The sequence below is a fragment of the Xyrauchen texanus genome, chromosome 37 (genome assembly GCF_025860055.1).
Source record: "Xyrauchen texanus isolate HMW12.3.18 chromosome 37, RBS_HiC_50CHRs, whole genome shotgun sequence".
Taxonomy (NCBI): domain Eukaryota; kingdom Metazoa; phylum Chordata; class Actinopteri; order Cypriniformes; family Catostomidae; genus Xyrauchen; species Xyrauchen texanus.
In genome coordinates, this window is record NC_068312.1 from 36,273,103 (window position 1) to 36,289,412 (window position 16,310).

The 16,310-nt window shown below is 40.1% G+C and overlaps 1 protein-coding gene across 1 annotated transcript in view; it reads left to right on the forward strand.

The window, feature by feature from the left end:
- Window positions 1-2,852, forward strand: part of dpysl2a (dihydropyrimidinase like 2a) — a 32,557-nt gene extending 29,705 nt beyond the window's left edge. Inside the window, exons 13-14 of the mRNA XM_052108280.1 lie at window positions 626-791; window positions 1,090-2,852. Coding sequence (XP_051964240.1) covers window positions 626-791; window positions 1,090-1,181 — 258 coding nt within the window. The 3' untranslated portion in view covers window positions 1,182-2,852. The remainder of the gene's footprint in view (window positions 1-625; window positions 792-1,089) is intronic.
- The last annotated feature ends 13,458 nt before the right edge of the window (window positions 2,853-16,310 follow it).

Here is a 16,310-nt window from a genome sequence, read left to right on the forward strand (position 1 = left end):
AATCCATGTCTTAAGAAGTGATATGAGAGGTGTGGGTGAAAAACAGATCAATATTTAAGTCCTTTTATACTATAAATTCTCCCCCCTGCCCAGTAGGTGGCGATATGCATGAAGAATGCAAAAAAAACAAAAGAAGAATGAAAGTGAATGTAGAAATGTATTTTAAAAATAACTTAAATATTGATCTGTTTCTCACCCACACCTATCATATTGTTTCAGAAGGCATGGTTTAACTACTGCGGTTGCTTTTATGCTGCATTTATTAGCTTTTTGGAGTTTCAAAGTCCTGGTCACCATTCACTTGCATTGTAAGGAACACTGTATCAGAGACAGGTGTATTTATAATTTAAGAGAGCATTCTCAATCTAGAGAGCTTTTTAACTGGACACATTTTGTATACGTCTCTAAATGTGAGATGGTATCATCAATATTTTGGGGTTGAATTTAGACAAGAGAAACAAACATTTTAATGCGTATATCTGCTAAAGGATTTTTAGGAGTAAACTAGCATATACTGTAGATAGCTGTCTCAAACCTAACAGACATAAACTAAATGTCTGTGATTTTCATGCAATTTTTAACACTTGATGTCTGGTTTGAATGTTTTCAACGTCTCTCGTCACAGCTTGCAGAGCTGCGTGGGGTCCCTCGGGGTCTGTACGATGGCCCAGTGTGTGAGGTAACTGTAACACCCAAGGTAATGACCCCTGTGACTTCCGGGAAGGCTTCTCCGACTAAAACAGCTCCTCAGCCAGTTCGCAACCTGCACCAGTCGGGATTCAGCCTGTCTGGTGAGTAAACAACCGGGTGTCATTTCTGTATCAGGGCTGGATTTGTAATCTGGCATACCGGGCATTTTCCCAGTGGGACGATGACGCACTTTGGGGCCGATCAGGGGCGGACTGCACTTAAACTTTATTTAAATATTTATGATGCATTGAGCCTGCATAAACTAGACTGCGGGTGGTCAGTGCATAGAATGCAGGTTGTTGCGCTGAAATACCATGCGCAAAAATATGCCGAAACTGTTACGTGAATATGTTATCTCTGTGATTGTCATTTAACCCATGCTTTTTTAACATTTTGCAGGGGCTCAAATTGATGACAACCTCCCTCGTCGTAACACTCAACGCATTGTAGCGCCACCTGGTGGCCGGGCCAACATCACCAGCCTCGGATAAAGTCATTTACTCAATAGAAAACAAAAAGATGGGGTGGGGGATTGGGTTAGAGAAACATGGGCTATTCCTCTGGAACCGGTTCTGGACTGTGTCCAACAAGCACACCTCCTACCCTTCCTCATACATTTCTAATCCATTCATCCACCCCTCCTTCCATGCTTTTAACCCCAGGGTCCCTTTCTTTGAATGTGGTTTACTTGGGGGAGGGGCTACAGTCTGGATACGCCCCTCAGTGCAAGATGATGTCATCAATATTTTAGATTCATTTTCCAGGAAGAGAAATAAGTTTTAAATGCATTCTGTATATCTTCTAAAAGATAGTTCACTTGCACATAAGCGACCTCAAAGCTAACATACATGGACTAAAAGCCACTAGACTTCAAACTAAATATTTTTGCCACTGACCCTTGTTTTCAATAAAGAAAAACTTGAATCCTGAAACTTATATGGCTATCCAAGTAAGCCACGTTCGAAGTACCACCCGTCATCTGCCTCCATATAGTAATGTTTTAATATTTGTTTTAATACTTTTATTTTCATTTTGAAAATGAACAGCACAAAACTACCACCCTTTCAAATGTGCTGTTGCCGTTTTGATTTGTTGTTTTTCCTTGTAGGAAGAGCCGATGAGTTATTTATTGTTTCAACAATTATGTTACAAACCACATTTCTTTTTTACGTTTTGCAAAAGTGTCAACTCTTACACAAAAGCCTGATTTATCAAAGGTTTTTTAGAACTCAAAAGTTCAGTTTCTTTGGTATGTATGCTATAATTTAGGTTTCGGGACAGTGTTTGTACTGTAAATCCCTCATGTTTGTCTTCCTCATGTTCTCGTACTTCTTTATTGTTCACTTTATTTTTCAGTATTAATTGACTGCTGTTTCGAGATATTTTAGAGCAAAACAAAAACACCGAAGAGACTAACATTGGTGTCTTGGCAGTTGTGTGCAGTCCTGTGGGGTTTTGTTGTGATTTGAATTGACTAATATTTACACTGTAAATGTCAAACCGTCTGTTCCTTCTTTACCCTGCAGTTTACACAAAGGGGGTTCTCACCAGAAAGAATACAATACAGAGAAAATAAAGGAAATATCTCTAGGCAAGAAAGACGAAGCTGCTCCTTTTCCCCTTGTCATTTCTGTCTAAAGCAAAGAGGGTTACCATAGCAACAGGTCTCCATCACTTGCCGTGCTGTGTTGGGCCATTGCCCCGGTAACCTCTTCACAACGGGTGTTTAATTCGTACTGTGGATCCATGCACGGGTTCATCCGCTTACCCCGGGACATCACAGCAGTTCATACGGTGTTCACCACCATGCCATGGAGCAGCTACTCAACAACACCCCCCTCCTGTACACCACAAAACTCACCTTCACCTTTACTGTAAGGACATTTTGCAGGTTGCAGTGACCACGGTTATTTCAAACCGATTGACCGGCATGTTTAGGAGATTCAGTGTTGAATTAAATGTTAAGTGACAGTTCTTTTCTTCTCTTGCAGTTCTACTTTGTTTTTATAAATTGATTGCCTGCCTTTTCACCAAGTGATACAGTTCTTGATCAGTGTCTGTGAGTGTTGTTATGACAAAAGCTGAACATTTCTCATGGAAGATTATGTACAGAATTCATCGTCCTTCATGTCTTTGATGGTTACAATAAAATGCAGTTGTGAACAAAAGCCTTTACAGATTTTCCAATGTTAAACACAGACTAGTTATTAGTTCATTATTACATGCACATAAGGTGTTTCACAAAAGCATTTGTCTTAAGATGGTTATTTATATCTTCAGCTTTATTGTGTCAATAGGAAATATAAATGTTAGACTCCCAAACTTACATTTGCAAATAGAAAAGATTAGAATAGAAGAACAGGGAGCCCTGCAACAGATGGCATTGCCCTCACAGTGCCCACACAGTGCCCCCACTGAACATCGAGTCAGTCTGAGATTACATGAAGAGACTGAAGCAATTGAGACAGCCGAAATAGATAGAAGAACTGACATCCTCACTTTGCAATATTTTTCATGAGTGCCTAAAACTTTTGCACAGTACTGTAGCCTATAGACTGCAGCACTGAATGATTGCCATATTTAAAATAATGTGGGTCATTCTGCGAAATATGTGGCTTTTCCATTTGAAAAGGGTACAAAGTACAACTCTGAAAGATTTCAAACATTATATCAGACAAAAATGTCTTTGTTAAATTGCACTGTACCATCTCAAACTACTGTAGCCCTTTCAAATATTAGGGTTGGCAGTTGTACAGTTAATTTAGCCATGACTAGAGTTGTGCTTAAAGACACAGCAGGTGTTTTTTACAAAGAATTTTTGAATGCAAATATTTCTAAAAATTTCCATTTTCTTACAAAATCATGGTAACAGTAGTTCCAATTAAAGATCGTCCCGGATGACAATCTAAAAATATAAGATAAAATATTTAAAAACTAATAATAATAGAAAAGTAGACACTTGTGCTTGTATAATTCACATCCTGAGAGGATGATGATGTAATTATGACAGATTATGACAGATTTTAAAAAAATATATTTTTTTTAATTATTATTTATTAAATTGTAAATTGTTTTAATGAGGGGGAGCTATGATGGTAAACAGGATTGACACAACTTTGGGACACAACTTGAAGTCTTCTTGAAAATATTTTATGTCCACTATAGAGAGAATAAATACTTTCTTTTCCCCCAAGTTTTACAACACAAACGTATTTAAGGTAATGTGTAGCTTGTACCGTATATTTGGTATAGCACCTATATTGATTTTTACATAAAAACTGTGTTATTCGAGCTGCTACGTTGTCTGAATAGTCCTTTAAGTGGTGAGACTGCTTTCTGGGCAGATGAGCTTTCCTCTATGTCAGTGGTTCTCAAACGATTTTGGATGAACGCCCCCCTACGTCATTCCCTGACCCAATGAACATTTTCTTAATGTGCAGCACAAATCCATTTGAATTAGCATAATTGGTCAAAACAACATTTATTGTTTGAATTTGGTGATAACATTTACATGGTTTGATAGCTGAAAATAAAATATAATTAAATACAAAACAGTCAAAAATGTTTTTTGGTCTAAAATCCCATTTCTGCATAAACCAGTCATTGTGACTTCAGACTCAACATGAAACCCCCCATGACCCCATAAGACAACAGTGAGGTTATCCCAACTTTAAGATGTTATTTAGGATGATTTTTAAGACATTTTTTTTTAGAGAATTTGAATGTTTCTTAAATTTTTTCTTAAAAACAATTTTAAGAAAAAAGATAAGAACTTTCTTTGGGAATACAAAACATTCTTAATTTTTTTTAGGTTAGAAGTTAAGAAGAAATTTCTTCTTATAAGAAAGTTTCGTAAATCTGGTGTTTTCTGGTGTTGCCGAATTCTGTTCACCCATGTTTCTCCTTAAGGTTAGTGCTGAAGTCTGTTCCCCTTATGTGCCCCCATCTTTGTCAAAGTCAGTTCCTCCTATGTTTCCCCATTGTCGAAGTCAGTTCCCCCATGTTTCCCCTTTGTCAAAGTCTGTTCCCCCTACGTTTCCCCATCTTTGTCAAAGTCAGTTCCCCCTACGTTTCCCCATTGTTGAAGTCAGTTCCCCCTATGTTTCCCCATTGTCGAAGTCAGTTCCCCCTATGTTTCCCCATTGTTGAAGTCAGTTCCCCCTATGTTTCCCCATTGTCGAAGTCAGTCCCCCCTATGTTTCCCCATTGTCGAAGTCAGTCTCCCCTATGTTTCCCCATTGTTGAAGTCAGTTCCCCCTATGTTTCCCCATTGTCGAAGTCAGTTCCCCCTACGTTTCCCCATTGTTGAAGTCAGTTCCCCCTATGTTTCCCCATTGTCGAAGTCAGTCCCCCTATGTTTCCCCATTGTCGAAGTCAGTTCCCCCTATGTTTCCCCTTTGTCGAAGTCAGTTCCCCCTATGTTTCCCCATTGTTGAAGTCAGTTCCCCCTATGTTTCCCCATTGTCGAAGTCAGTTCCCCCTATGTTTCCCCATTGTTGAAGTCAGTTCCCCCTATGTTTCCCCATTGTCGAAGTCTGTTCCCCCTACGTTTCCCCATCTTTGTCAAAGTCAGTTCCCCCTACGTTTCCCCATTGTCGAAGTCAGTTCCCCCTATGTTTCCCCTTTGTCGAAGTCAGTTCCCCCTATGTTTCCCCATTGTTGAAGTCAGTTCCCCCTATGTTTCCCCATTGTCGAAGTCTGTTCCCCTACGTTTCCCATCTTTGTCAAGTCAGTTCCCCTACGTTTCCCCATTGTTGAAGTCAGTTCCCCCTATGTTTCCCCATTGTCAAAGTCAGTCCCCCCTATGTTTCCCCATTGTCGAAGTCAGTTCCCCCTATGTTTCCCCTTTGTCGAAGTCAGTTCCCCCTACGTTTCCCCATTGTCGAAACCTGTTCCCGCTATATTTCCCCTAGGTCAAAGTCAGTTCCCCCATGTTTCCCCTTTGTCAAAGTCTGTTCCCCCTACGTTTTCCCATTGTCGAAACCTGTTCCCGCTATATTTCCCCTAGGTCAAAGTCAGTTCCCCCATGTTTCCCCATTGTCGAAGTCAGTTCCCCCATGTTTCCCCTTTGTCAAAGTCTGTTCCCTCTACGTTTTCCCATTGTCGAAACCTGTTCCCGCTATATTTCCCCTAGGTCAAAGTCAGTTCCCCCATGTTTCCCCGTTGTCGAAGTCAGTTCCCCCATGTTTCCCCATTGTCGAAGTCAGTTCCCCCATGTTTCCCCATTGTCGAAACCTGTTCCGCTTATATTTCCCCTAGGTCAAAGTCAGTTCCCCATGTTTCCCCTTTGTCAAAGTCTAGTTCCCCTACGTTTTCCCATTGTCGAAACCTGTTCCGCTATATTTCCCTAGGTCAAAGTCAGTTCCCCCATGTTTCCCCATTGTCGAAGTCAGTTCCCCCATGTTTCCCCTTTGTCAAAGTCTGTTCCCTCTAAGTTTTCCCATTGTCGAAACCTGTTCCCGCTATATTTCCCCTAGGTCAAAGTCAGTTCCCCCATGTTTCCCCATTGTCGAAGTCAGTTCCCCCATGTTTCCCCTAGGTCAAAGTCAGTTCCCTTATATTTCCCCATTGTCGAAGTCTGTTCCCCCTATGATTCCCCTTTGTCGAAGTCTGTTCCCCCTATTTTTCCCTTTAAGGTTATTGTCGAAGTCAGTTCCCTTATATTTCCCCATTGTCAAAGTCAGTTCCCTTATATTTCCCCATTGTCGAAGTCTGTTCCCCCTATGATTCCCCTTTGTCGAAGTCTGTTCCCCCTATTTTTCCCTTTAAGGTTATTGTCGAAGTCAGTTCCCTTATATTTCCCCATTGTCAAAGTCAGTTCCCTTATATTTCCCCATTGTCGAAGTCTGTTCCCCCTATGATTCCCCTTTGTCGAAGTCTGTTCCCCCTATGTTTCCCCTTAAGGTTAGTGTCGAAATCTGTTTCCCCATTGTCGAAATCTGTTCCCCCTATGTTTCCACTTAAGGTTAGTGTAGAAGTCTGTTCCCCCTATTTTTCCCCTTTGTCGAAGTCTGTTTCCCCTTTGTTGAAGTCTGTTCCCCCTATGTTTCCACTTAAGGTTAGTGTAGAAGTCTGTTCCCCCATTAATATTTAATTGCGCTACGGGGAACACTAACCTAAGGGGAAACATAGGGGGAACAGACTTCAACAAAGGGGAAAAAGACATCGACAAAGGGGAAAAATAGGGGGAACATACTTCAACAAAGGGGAAACAGACTTCGACAAAGGGGAAAAATAGGGGGAACAGACATCAACAGAACGCCGGCCCCAAGGTTTTTCACAGAGGTTTGCGGCAGAGAATTCTGTGCCAATGCAAATGGTTTCGCATCTCGAGCCGTGGTTCTAGCAGCACTATAACGATCAGAGGTGCACGTTTGAAATATTGTGGTATCACCCCGTTGAGAATTGCTCGATGTAAACAGCCCCGTTGTTGTATCCTTGCGCGTATTGAGAAACATTTCTAGAATGTTTACCGTGTTTAACAACTGACTGCCCGTAAGTGCTTTTATTTTGAAAATAACTTGTACTTTTACAAACAATGTCAGTGAGCGATTTTATAACACCAATCTCATGCAGACAGGTATTACCATTATTAATTCTCCATAAAGACTAATTACAAGTTACTGAAAGTAGGGGGTCCTTAAAGCTGGTACTGCAGATCTAGAAGGTTCCTGCAGAGTTTAATTAAATCTCTAATCAAACACACCTGCTATTCAATATCTTTTGAAAATCACAGAGGGGCATGTTAGAGCAGGGTAAAATAAAAATATATACTATACTGCTTACTAATTTTTCTTAATATTAAACTATATAAAATATATAAAGTACTGTTTTCACTATGCAATGATAAAGGTATCAAACATTGTCGTCACGTGACCTCATTATGTTGCATCATCGTTCAGTTATCATCTCCTAAATAAATTGTCTATATGTCTGCACATACAGCAGACTGATAAAATAATGAGTCGAGAAGGAGATGTTAAAATATCACAGCTGATATTACTTCCAGCGTTTCTCAAATGCAACAGGTCATCCGGGTGTTCCGCGCAAACAAAACATTTGCATACTTCTCATAATATACTGCATAAACAGTGTGAGTAGTATGATATTCCAAACACTGCCACAAGTCAAAACTCTTTGTTAGAACATTAGGGGGCACCATAGTGTGAAGAAAATGAGCAGCTCATCTCTCTCACATCTGGACCTATTGGTCATGATAATGTTTGTCAATTAACCTCAATGATAGTCAGTTAGTCCTGTTAAACTGTGTTGAATTATGTCTTGGAAAAGATAAAGGGAACACTGTCCATTTGAAAAGTGATATAGCCAGTGGAGGAACTGCCTTAAATGTTCTGTGGTGAAGAGAAAAAAAAGGCAAAAAAGGTCTCTTCAAGTGTGTCTCCTAGACAGCAATTTCTTTAAGTGGAGAGCAAATGGAGACTTTTGGAGTGCAAAAGTATCCTTTTCTTTTAAGAAAAAGCCCCCAGAATTCTTATGTTGCTCAAAAGTGTCATGAGCTGTGAAACAGCAACATTTAAGCATTAACATTAACATTAACATAACAGCACTATTAACATAAGTACTATATGATTACTAATGTATCTGCAACAGTCGCCAGCTGGTAGGTAGCTGTTCAGTGTGGAGACCTCACTCCCCTGGAATGGAATATGTAATAGGACGCAGATGGTGCAATAATTGGAAAATATCTGAATTAAATTGCACCCAGCCCATTAGCGCTTTGCACAGGCAATGTCACCAACCCACTTGCGCCTAGACTTAGTGCATGCTTGCACTAAAATATCAAAGCTTCATGGTCATGCCCACCGACTTTATGCGTACAACGTATTGCATAGCGATGCGCTTATGGTAAATGGTCTGCACTTATATAGCGCCTTTTTAAACTTAACACACCAATGTCGGCAGAGCTGCCATGCAAGGCGCTAGCCTGCCATTTGGAGCAACTTGGGGTTCAGTGTTGTGCCCAAGGACACTTCGGCATGTGGAGTCGTGAGGGCCGCTAATCGAACCACCAACCCTGCGATTATTGGGCAACCTGCTCTATCAACTGAGCAACAGCCTACACTTATGGCGTAGCGTTCTTAAGATAGTACCACAACAACAACAACAACATAGTATTACCATGGTACATGTTAAAAAGAATGTATATTAGCAAGGTACCATTTCAAGGAAAAAACGTGGCAATACCACAGTACTTTCTGGCAGATTTCATTAGCATGTGCTTGATTGAAGGTGTACTATCAAGGGATAGAGAAAGAGGGCATGGGGCGTTTGCAACCTCCCAAACATGGACATCTGTAAACTATTACAAATATACATGAGCACACTTTTAAAGTTGCTTAAGATCATGTTGTGCAGGCATATCTTCCCCCGCAGAGTCCAGGACCAACAGGTTTTAAATTATCCTCTGCTGTCTTGAGGCGAGAGCCCATTATAGATCATTAAATGACTGCCCATTGTCTGATCTTTTGTACTCTTTATGACCTCTCCAACTCGTATGTTAGTGGTGGAGGTGGGTGTTTGGCAATGTAATTAACTTTTTATCAAGGAGCAATATCATCCCTATGAAAATTATTTTTTACCTTTATGAGGCTGTTATCCTCAAACCATATAAAAACACAGCGTGTGTTGTCCAATATTTTGAATTCAAATTCATTTAAATAAATTCTCAAACTTAACAATTATGACTCTTACCTATAAAATGTATACAAAATTCATTTTAAATAATGGACTAACAGGGGGTCTGGGTACCTCAGCGAGTATTGATGCTAACAATCACCCCTGGAGTCACGAGTTTGAATTCAGGGTGTGCTGAGTGACTCCAGCCAGGTCTCCTAAGCAACCAAATTGGCCCGGTTGCTAGGGAGGATAGAGTCACAAGGGGTAACCTCCTCATGGTCACTATAATGTGGTTCACGCTCTCGTTGGGGCACATGGTGAGTTGTGTGTGGATGCCACAGAGAATAGCGTGAAGCCTCCACAAGCGCTACGTCTCCACGGCAACGCGCTCAACAAGCCACGTGATAAGATGCACGGATTGACGGTCTCATACACGGAGGCAACTGAGATTCGTCCTCCGCCACCCGGATAGAAACGAGTCGCTACGCCACCACAAGGACTTAGTGCACATTGGGAATTAGGCATTCCAAATTGGGGAGAAAAATAAATAAATAAAACACAATAAACAGAAACTATTAGCCAGTCCCTATGTTAGATTATTACAGCTCTCTGCTGTCTGCCATCACAGTGGCTCATTGTACATATCACTGCTATGCTATGACATCTAAACACTTTTACTATAGCCAGGGCTGGACTGGGAAGAGAAATCTGCCCAGGATTTTACATAGCATCTGGCCCAAAAGTTGAGCGGGTTCGCTCTCCTTTTCTTATCGCGGCACCGTTCTGTGGTCCGTTCTGCATAACGCAGTGGCTCATTTTAGCTTATCGTGGCCCATTCGGCCCATTTCGCGGCCAACCCACAGGCCCGCTCGGTTCTTCCGATGGCCAGTCCGCCCCTGATCGGCTCCAAAGTGTGTCGGCCCACCAGATTACCAGTCCAGCTTCGACTATAGCGCATGACTTGTAAGGTGATACATTTTAACGTTTGCATAAGACAACATTTAAAAGCTTATTTGGGTGTGTTTAAGTTGCGCAGTTGCAATGCCACAGTCCCGAAGAGCACGCGAGTCGACACGTGAGCCGAAAGTGCCATAGAAGCACCACAAAATGACAAGATTGCTTTGCTTTTATGCCACATTTGCTTGTTCTGACATTATCGGTTAGGTTTAGGGTAGCGAGGTAGGTTTTGTTGATTTAAAACTCGATAGAGCATTAACCTATTGTTTTGGAGAACATTTAACTCGCTTTTAGCACCACACAGTGGATATTTCACTGCCGCAATATGTGTGATGTAATGTCATTTTGCAAAAAATGTCACCACAGTCACATCATTTTCATGAGATCAGGCTGATTCAAGAGTTGTGTCTGAATTGTTTCATGAAAAACCACTTCATAAAAGCAAAACATTCAAAAACACTCCCCTCCGACAGTGAATAAAGGCCCAGATATAAGAACAGTCACTACAGTGTCTGCAGAGAAACCAAACACATAACATTTTACATTTATGCATTTGGCAGATGTTTTTATCCAAAGGGACTTCAAGCACATTCAAGGTAAATATTTGGTCAGTTTTGTGTCATCCTGGGCAATGAAGTCTTTGACCTTGTTGATTGTGTTATTGCCTTCCAGTTGATATGCAAGAACCAGCAACACAACCATAAATAGAGTGCCCTAGAATTTAATATTATGAAATGTTAAATAGCATATTAAATTCAGACAGAATTTGCTACAGAGGCACTTTCCACTATTTAATAAATATACAAATTGTGGTCAGTTTCTGACCCTGATGTGCGGGAACCACATGCATGTCTCTACAAAGATTTTCAACAAGCTAGTGAAGGAATCAATGATTTCAGGAAGCATTTAGCTAACATGCAATGTGTGTGCATGTCATGTGGATGTTAAAGATTGATTTTTATACGCACACATATATTGTGGACATAAATCACAGGATTTGACGAGTTTTTGATCATCACCGTGGAGAGATTGTGGCTCCGGGGTAAACACACTGCAACCCCTTGTAATTTTAAGCAGACATTGTCATAATGCCATGATTCTGTGGCTGATGGTTTTCTCATGAGCTCTATGTTTGGAGCGGCTCTCACGAAGGGCTGAATGATGCGTTTCTCTGTCCCGTGAGAACACTGCGTCAACCAGACCCGGAAAAACATGCAACCTTGGTGTGTCATCTCAATGACAAATTCAAGACAGACTTGTATGAAGAGGCAAAACTGTGTTTGCCCCAAGAGACCTTGAAACGCGAACCTCTATTTGAGAAATTAATTCCACTGAGGTTGAATCTAATTAAATTTAAAGGAACAGTTCACCCATTTTTTTCTTTTTTTAATGTATTTTAAATATGCACACACACAAATGAGGTTTAAGGAGACTGAATGGAATAGTTCACCCAAAAATTTTAATTCTCTCATCATTTACTCACCCTCATGCCATCCCAGATGAGTATGACATTCTTTCTTCAGCAGAACACAAATTAAGATTTTTAGCTCAGTTGGTTCTCACCAAAATTCTGAAGCTCCAAAAGCACATTAAATCAGCATAAAATAAATAAGCATAATCCATAAGACTCCAGTGGTTTAATCCATGTGTTCAGAAGCGACATGATAAGTCCGGGTGAGAGACAGATCAATATTTTAGTCCTTTTTACAATCAATCTCCACTCTCACATTCTTCTTTTGTTCTTTTGTTTCATTCACTTGCATTGTAAGGACCATAGACTGTAAAAAAAGATGGACGACGCCCCTTCGCTCTTTTCCATTGGTGAGAACTGAAGCCGCCAGTGTCCCGATATGGCGCTGACATCTTGGGACTTGAGTCTGCGCAGTTGCGATTTCGGGACCAGACCTGTGCAGTAGTGAGCAGGAAGTAAAGCCGCGAAATCAAGGCCCCGCCCTCACTCTCGCTGAATCAATCGCAAAAAATAATTTAAATAATTAATTATAGAAATTTAGATATTAAATTTAAAGCTCCAATCTCCTCAGTCCTCCGAAGATCCCGAAAAAAAGTCAGTTGGTGCTTCAGTGACTACTTCGCACAGAGAACCTGTCAATCATAGCTGTCAGTCATGATGTCACAGCAGCGTTTTTATAGCATCAAATAACTAAAAACAAACTTGTTTTGAAAACAAACACTTGAAATTACATCAGCGTGATAGAAACGACAGTAAATGACAGAAACTATCTTTGGAAAAAAGATATGTGAAGTGTAATTTAATTGTTTAGTTGGTCTCACGTCCCGTTGAATAACATGGGGAGGCGGGGTTTATGACCTATACTAGGACCAGTCACCGGGGGGCGATCGAGACGTTTTGGCTTCACTTTTGAGGGCTTGTGCCGCACACTTGGTAAGGACCAACAGAGTTGAGATATTCTTCTAAAAATCTTAATTTGTGTTCTGCACAAAGAAATAAAGTCATACACATCGGGGATATCATGAGGGTGAGTTAAATGATGAGAGAATTTTCATTTTTGAGTGAACTGTCCCTTTAAGGGGCACTAATAAATCAGGTTGTCCAAGGTGATAAAAAAAAAGAATAATGTCAAGTTTTCAGAAATGTAATCTTTGTGTCCATGTTGGTTTCACAATATACACACACACACACACACACATATATATATATATATATATATATATAAAAGATTGAATGACTTTAAAAATGTGATGTGGTGCAATCATCAAGTAAAAGATATTAAAATACTTTCCTTTCACATGTGTATGCAACATCATAATTTATCACATTGCTGTTTCAGTGTGCTAACACGGCAACCACCACCACCCCACCACCACCAGTTGAGCCTTGTCCCGCATGGGGGAGGCTCCTCGCCCCTGCGTCCTATCTCCGGCAGGACATGGCGGTTGCAGGTACAACTCCCTTGGACCGCTGGACGGGGCCTACGCCAAAGAGAGACATTACTTCCTGTTTTACATTTATCAAATAAATGTCATCTTAAACTTCACTCAAGCCTGCGTGTCTTAAGAAGTCCCCTTAAGAAGAGCCTATTCATTTAATATAAATGTATTCAATTAATGGTAATTCATTAGTAATTTAATTGAAATGTAAAAATGATAAAAAATATTATTAATCATTATATAAACAAACAAGGTTTTACAGAATAATTTGTGACATGTAAGCACTTTTACAATAATACAAGCTTAATATTTCCACTTATAAACCTTCCAGAATTCTGGTCTGGTTTATTTACATTGTAAGTGCATGTGTAAGTAACCAGGAACAATTTTTATTTCTGTGTATTTTCTTTGGTATGCCACAAATGCTGTCGTTTGAACTCAACTTGTACTCAACCTGGAACACTATTCACGATCCAATTCATTCCTAGTTGATAAAGTCAAGTCCCTCTTGATAAACACTTGAATAATGTCAGATTATGGAATCGGAGTCCATCAGCCTCTGGTTACAGTCTTCTGTCATTTTAGGGTAAAAGAGCAGTGTGAGCATTCTTCTAAACATCTCATGTTGTGTTCCACACATGGAAGAATGTCAGAAGGGTTTGAAATGACTTGAGGTTGAGTAAACAAAATTTTTCTTTTGGCTATTCCTTCAAGACACCAGAGGTCTAGTATGAAAGGCAAGCAATGCATCATGCCTACATTAGCAGAGCTTTTGTCTGTGCTTAGACAAACCTGCTATTAGATTTAATTCTGAGATACAATGCAATTTATTGTGATTGTATTAGTAGTAGTGTCCTGTTGCGTTCGACCTTCTGTGATTGCACTTGTAAGTAAGATTTTGGCCAGGTGCCAGAGAGAAAGAGCAAGCCAATGAGACAGTGAGACACGTTCACTCGTACAATACGTAACTTTTCCGCTTGAGAATAAGGGGTTCTGATGTCAAGGCACCATCATTCAGACCATTGTCAGAGAGAAGATACCACTTAATGTAAACAGAGCAGGTTTGAAGGATTCTCATCACAGTCTGAGATGTTCTCCATGTACTTCTGTGTTCAGAACGCTGTGAACATGAAGATGATATGGGGGAGGGATGCTAATCATTCAAGTTGGAAACTAAATCCGGAAGCGTAATTGAATTCATTGCACTTGTGAACACACTTGAATACACATGAAGCATAAGTGAATACACTTGCTAAAATTTTAAGTCACCAATATCAAGTTTTCATTTGACCAGAATAATTAAAAATTTAAAAAATATCTGATTTTTTTTATTTTTTAAATATGAGAGTTTAAAGGGGTCTTCTGCACAAGAGAACAAAAACATTTGACATTTTTTATATAAATAGCATTTTTTATTTGAAATATACACTGCTTATGTTTTGCTTATTTCACTGCTTATTTTTTTAAGTAATAACAATTTATAAATTTTTGCATGAATTTCAGCTTTTAATGAGACTTTTATTTATTTATTTTCCGAACGGTTACACCAAACAAAGATGAAAAAAATAAAAATTCAAAATGACTTTTGATATCAGAAATTGAAAACATGTTTATTATATTAGAGGAGTGTTCAAGTGATTGTTTTGTATGAACTGCATTTTAATTGCATTTTTGAGGTCTTTGACCCATCTAACACATACAGGGAGTTAATGAGTTTGCAAAAAGCAAACAGCGAAAGGTTGATCATTAGCTTTATATTAGTTGACTCTGTCGCCAGGGCTGGACTGGGAAGAGAAATCGGCCCGTGATTTTACATGGCAATTGGCCCAAAAGCTGTTGTCCTTTTCTGCATAACGCGGCGGCACATTTTTGCTTATCACGGCCCATTCGGAACGTTTCACTGCCAACCCACCGGTCCACTCGGTTCTCCCGCTGGCCAGTCCACCCCTGATCGGCCCCAAAGTGCGGCAGCCCACCGGGAAAAAGCCTGGTATGCCTGATTGCCAGTCCAGCCCTGTCTGTCATATATGTCAGTGTAAAGCGGTATAAGGGAAAGGAGGAGGCAAGAACCGGCTTGATTATATAAATCATATTTTTAATAAACACCTAAAACCAAAAGACACAAACACACACAGGTGTCAGACAGCTGCCCGTAAACAATCTCTCTCTCTGTCGCACCACCATCCGCAGTCGGCCTTTATCCCTCTCGGAGGCTTGATTAGCCTGATAAGGGACCGGGCGCCCTCCGCCCTGTCTTAGTCAAATAAATATTTGTGAAAAACAGTGCTGTAATTGAAATAATGGTAACATTTTACAAAATGGTTCTGTTTAAATTAGTTAATGCATTAGGTATCACAAACTAACAATGAACTGTATATTTGTACAGCATTTGTTAATCTTTGTTAATGTGAGTTAAAAAACACAATTGTTCATTGTTAGTTCATGTCAGTTCATAGTGCATTAACTAATGTCATTTTAAAAATGTATTAGCATATGTAGAAATTAGCATTAACAAAGATTAATCAATTCTGTAAAGGTATTATTCATTGTTATTTTGTTTTAACTAATGTAGTTAAGTAATGTTAACAAATGGATCCTCATTGTTCAGTGTTACCGAAATAACTTTGCAAAATCGTTCTTTTTCCATCTACCGTGGAGTTGCTTTCCACCATCTTCAATGCCGGCACATCCCTTCCAACGTCACAGCCCTGAAACTCCCATATTGTCAAGAGTTATCCGATTTCCACAGGTATTTTTAGGACTTTGCATAAAGTCACTCACATGCATGTGACTCGTAATTGTAAATTACACTGATTCTGACTCCACTTGAAGGCCGCTTAACTATTGCTCATAGGGATTCCTGTGGCTAAACTGCTTGACACATTGGGCCAAACGGTTCTAGTTGTGGAACAGTGCCAATCTGGGCTGGTACAGTTACAGTTTCTGGTGCTGGTGCTGGGAAATCAGGATTAGAATGGACTGACTGAGCAAGTGACCAATCATGAGTCGTCATGTCAGAAAGGTTGTTCAACCAGCATGGTTTTCAGTCTTGAGTACAGTTAGCTAGCCGTGCTGAAAATTACACACACACACACACACACACACACACACATGTT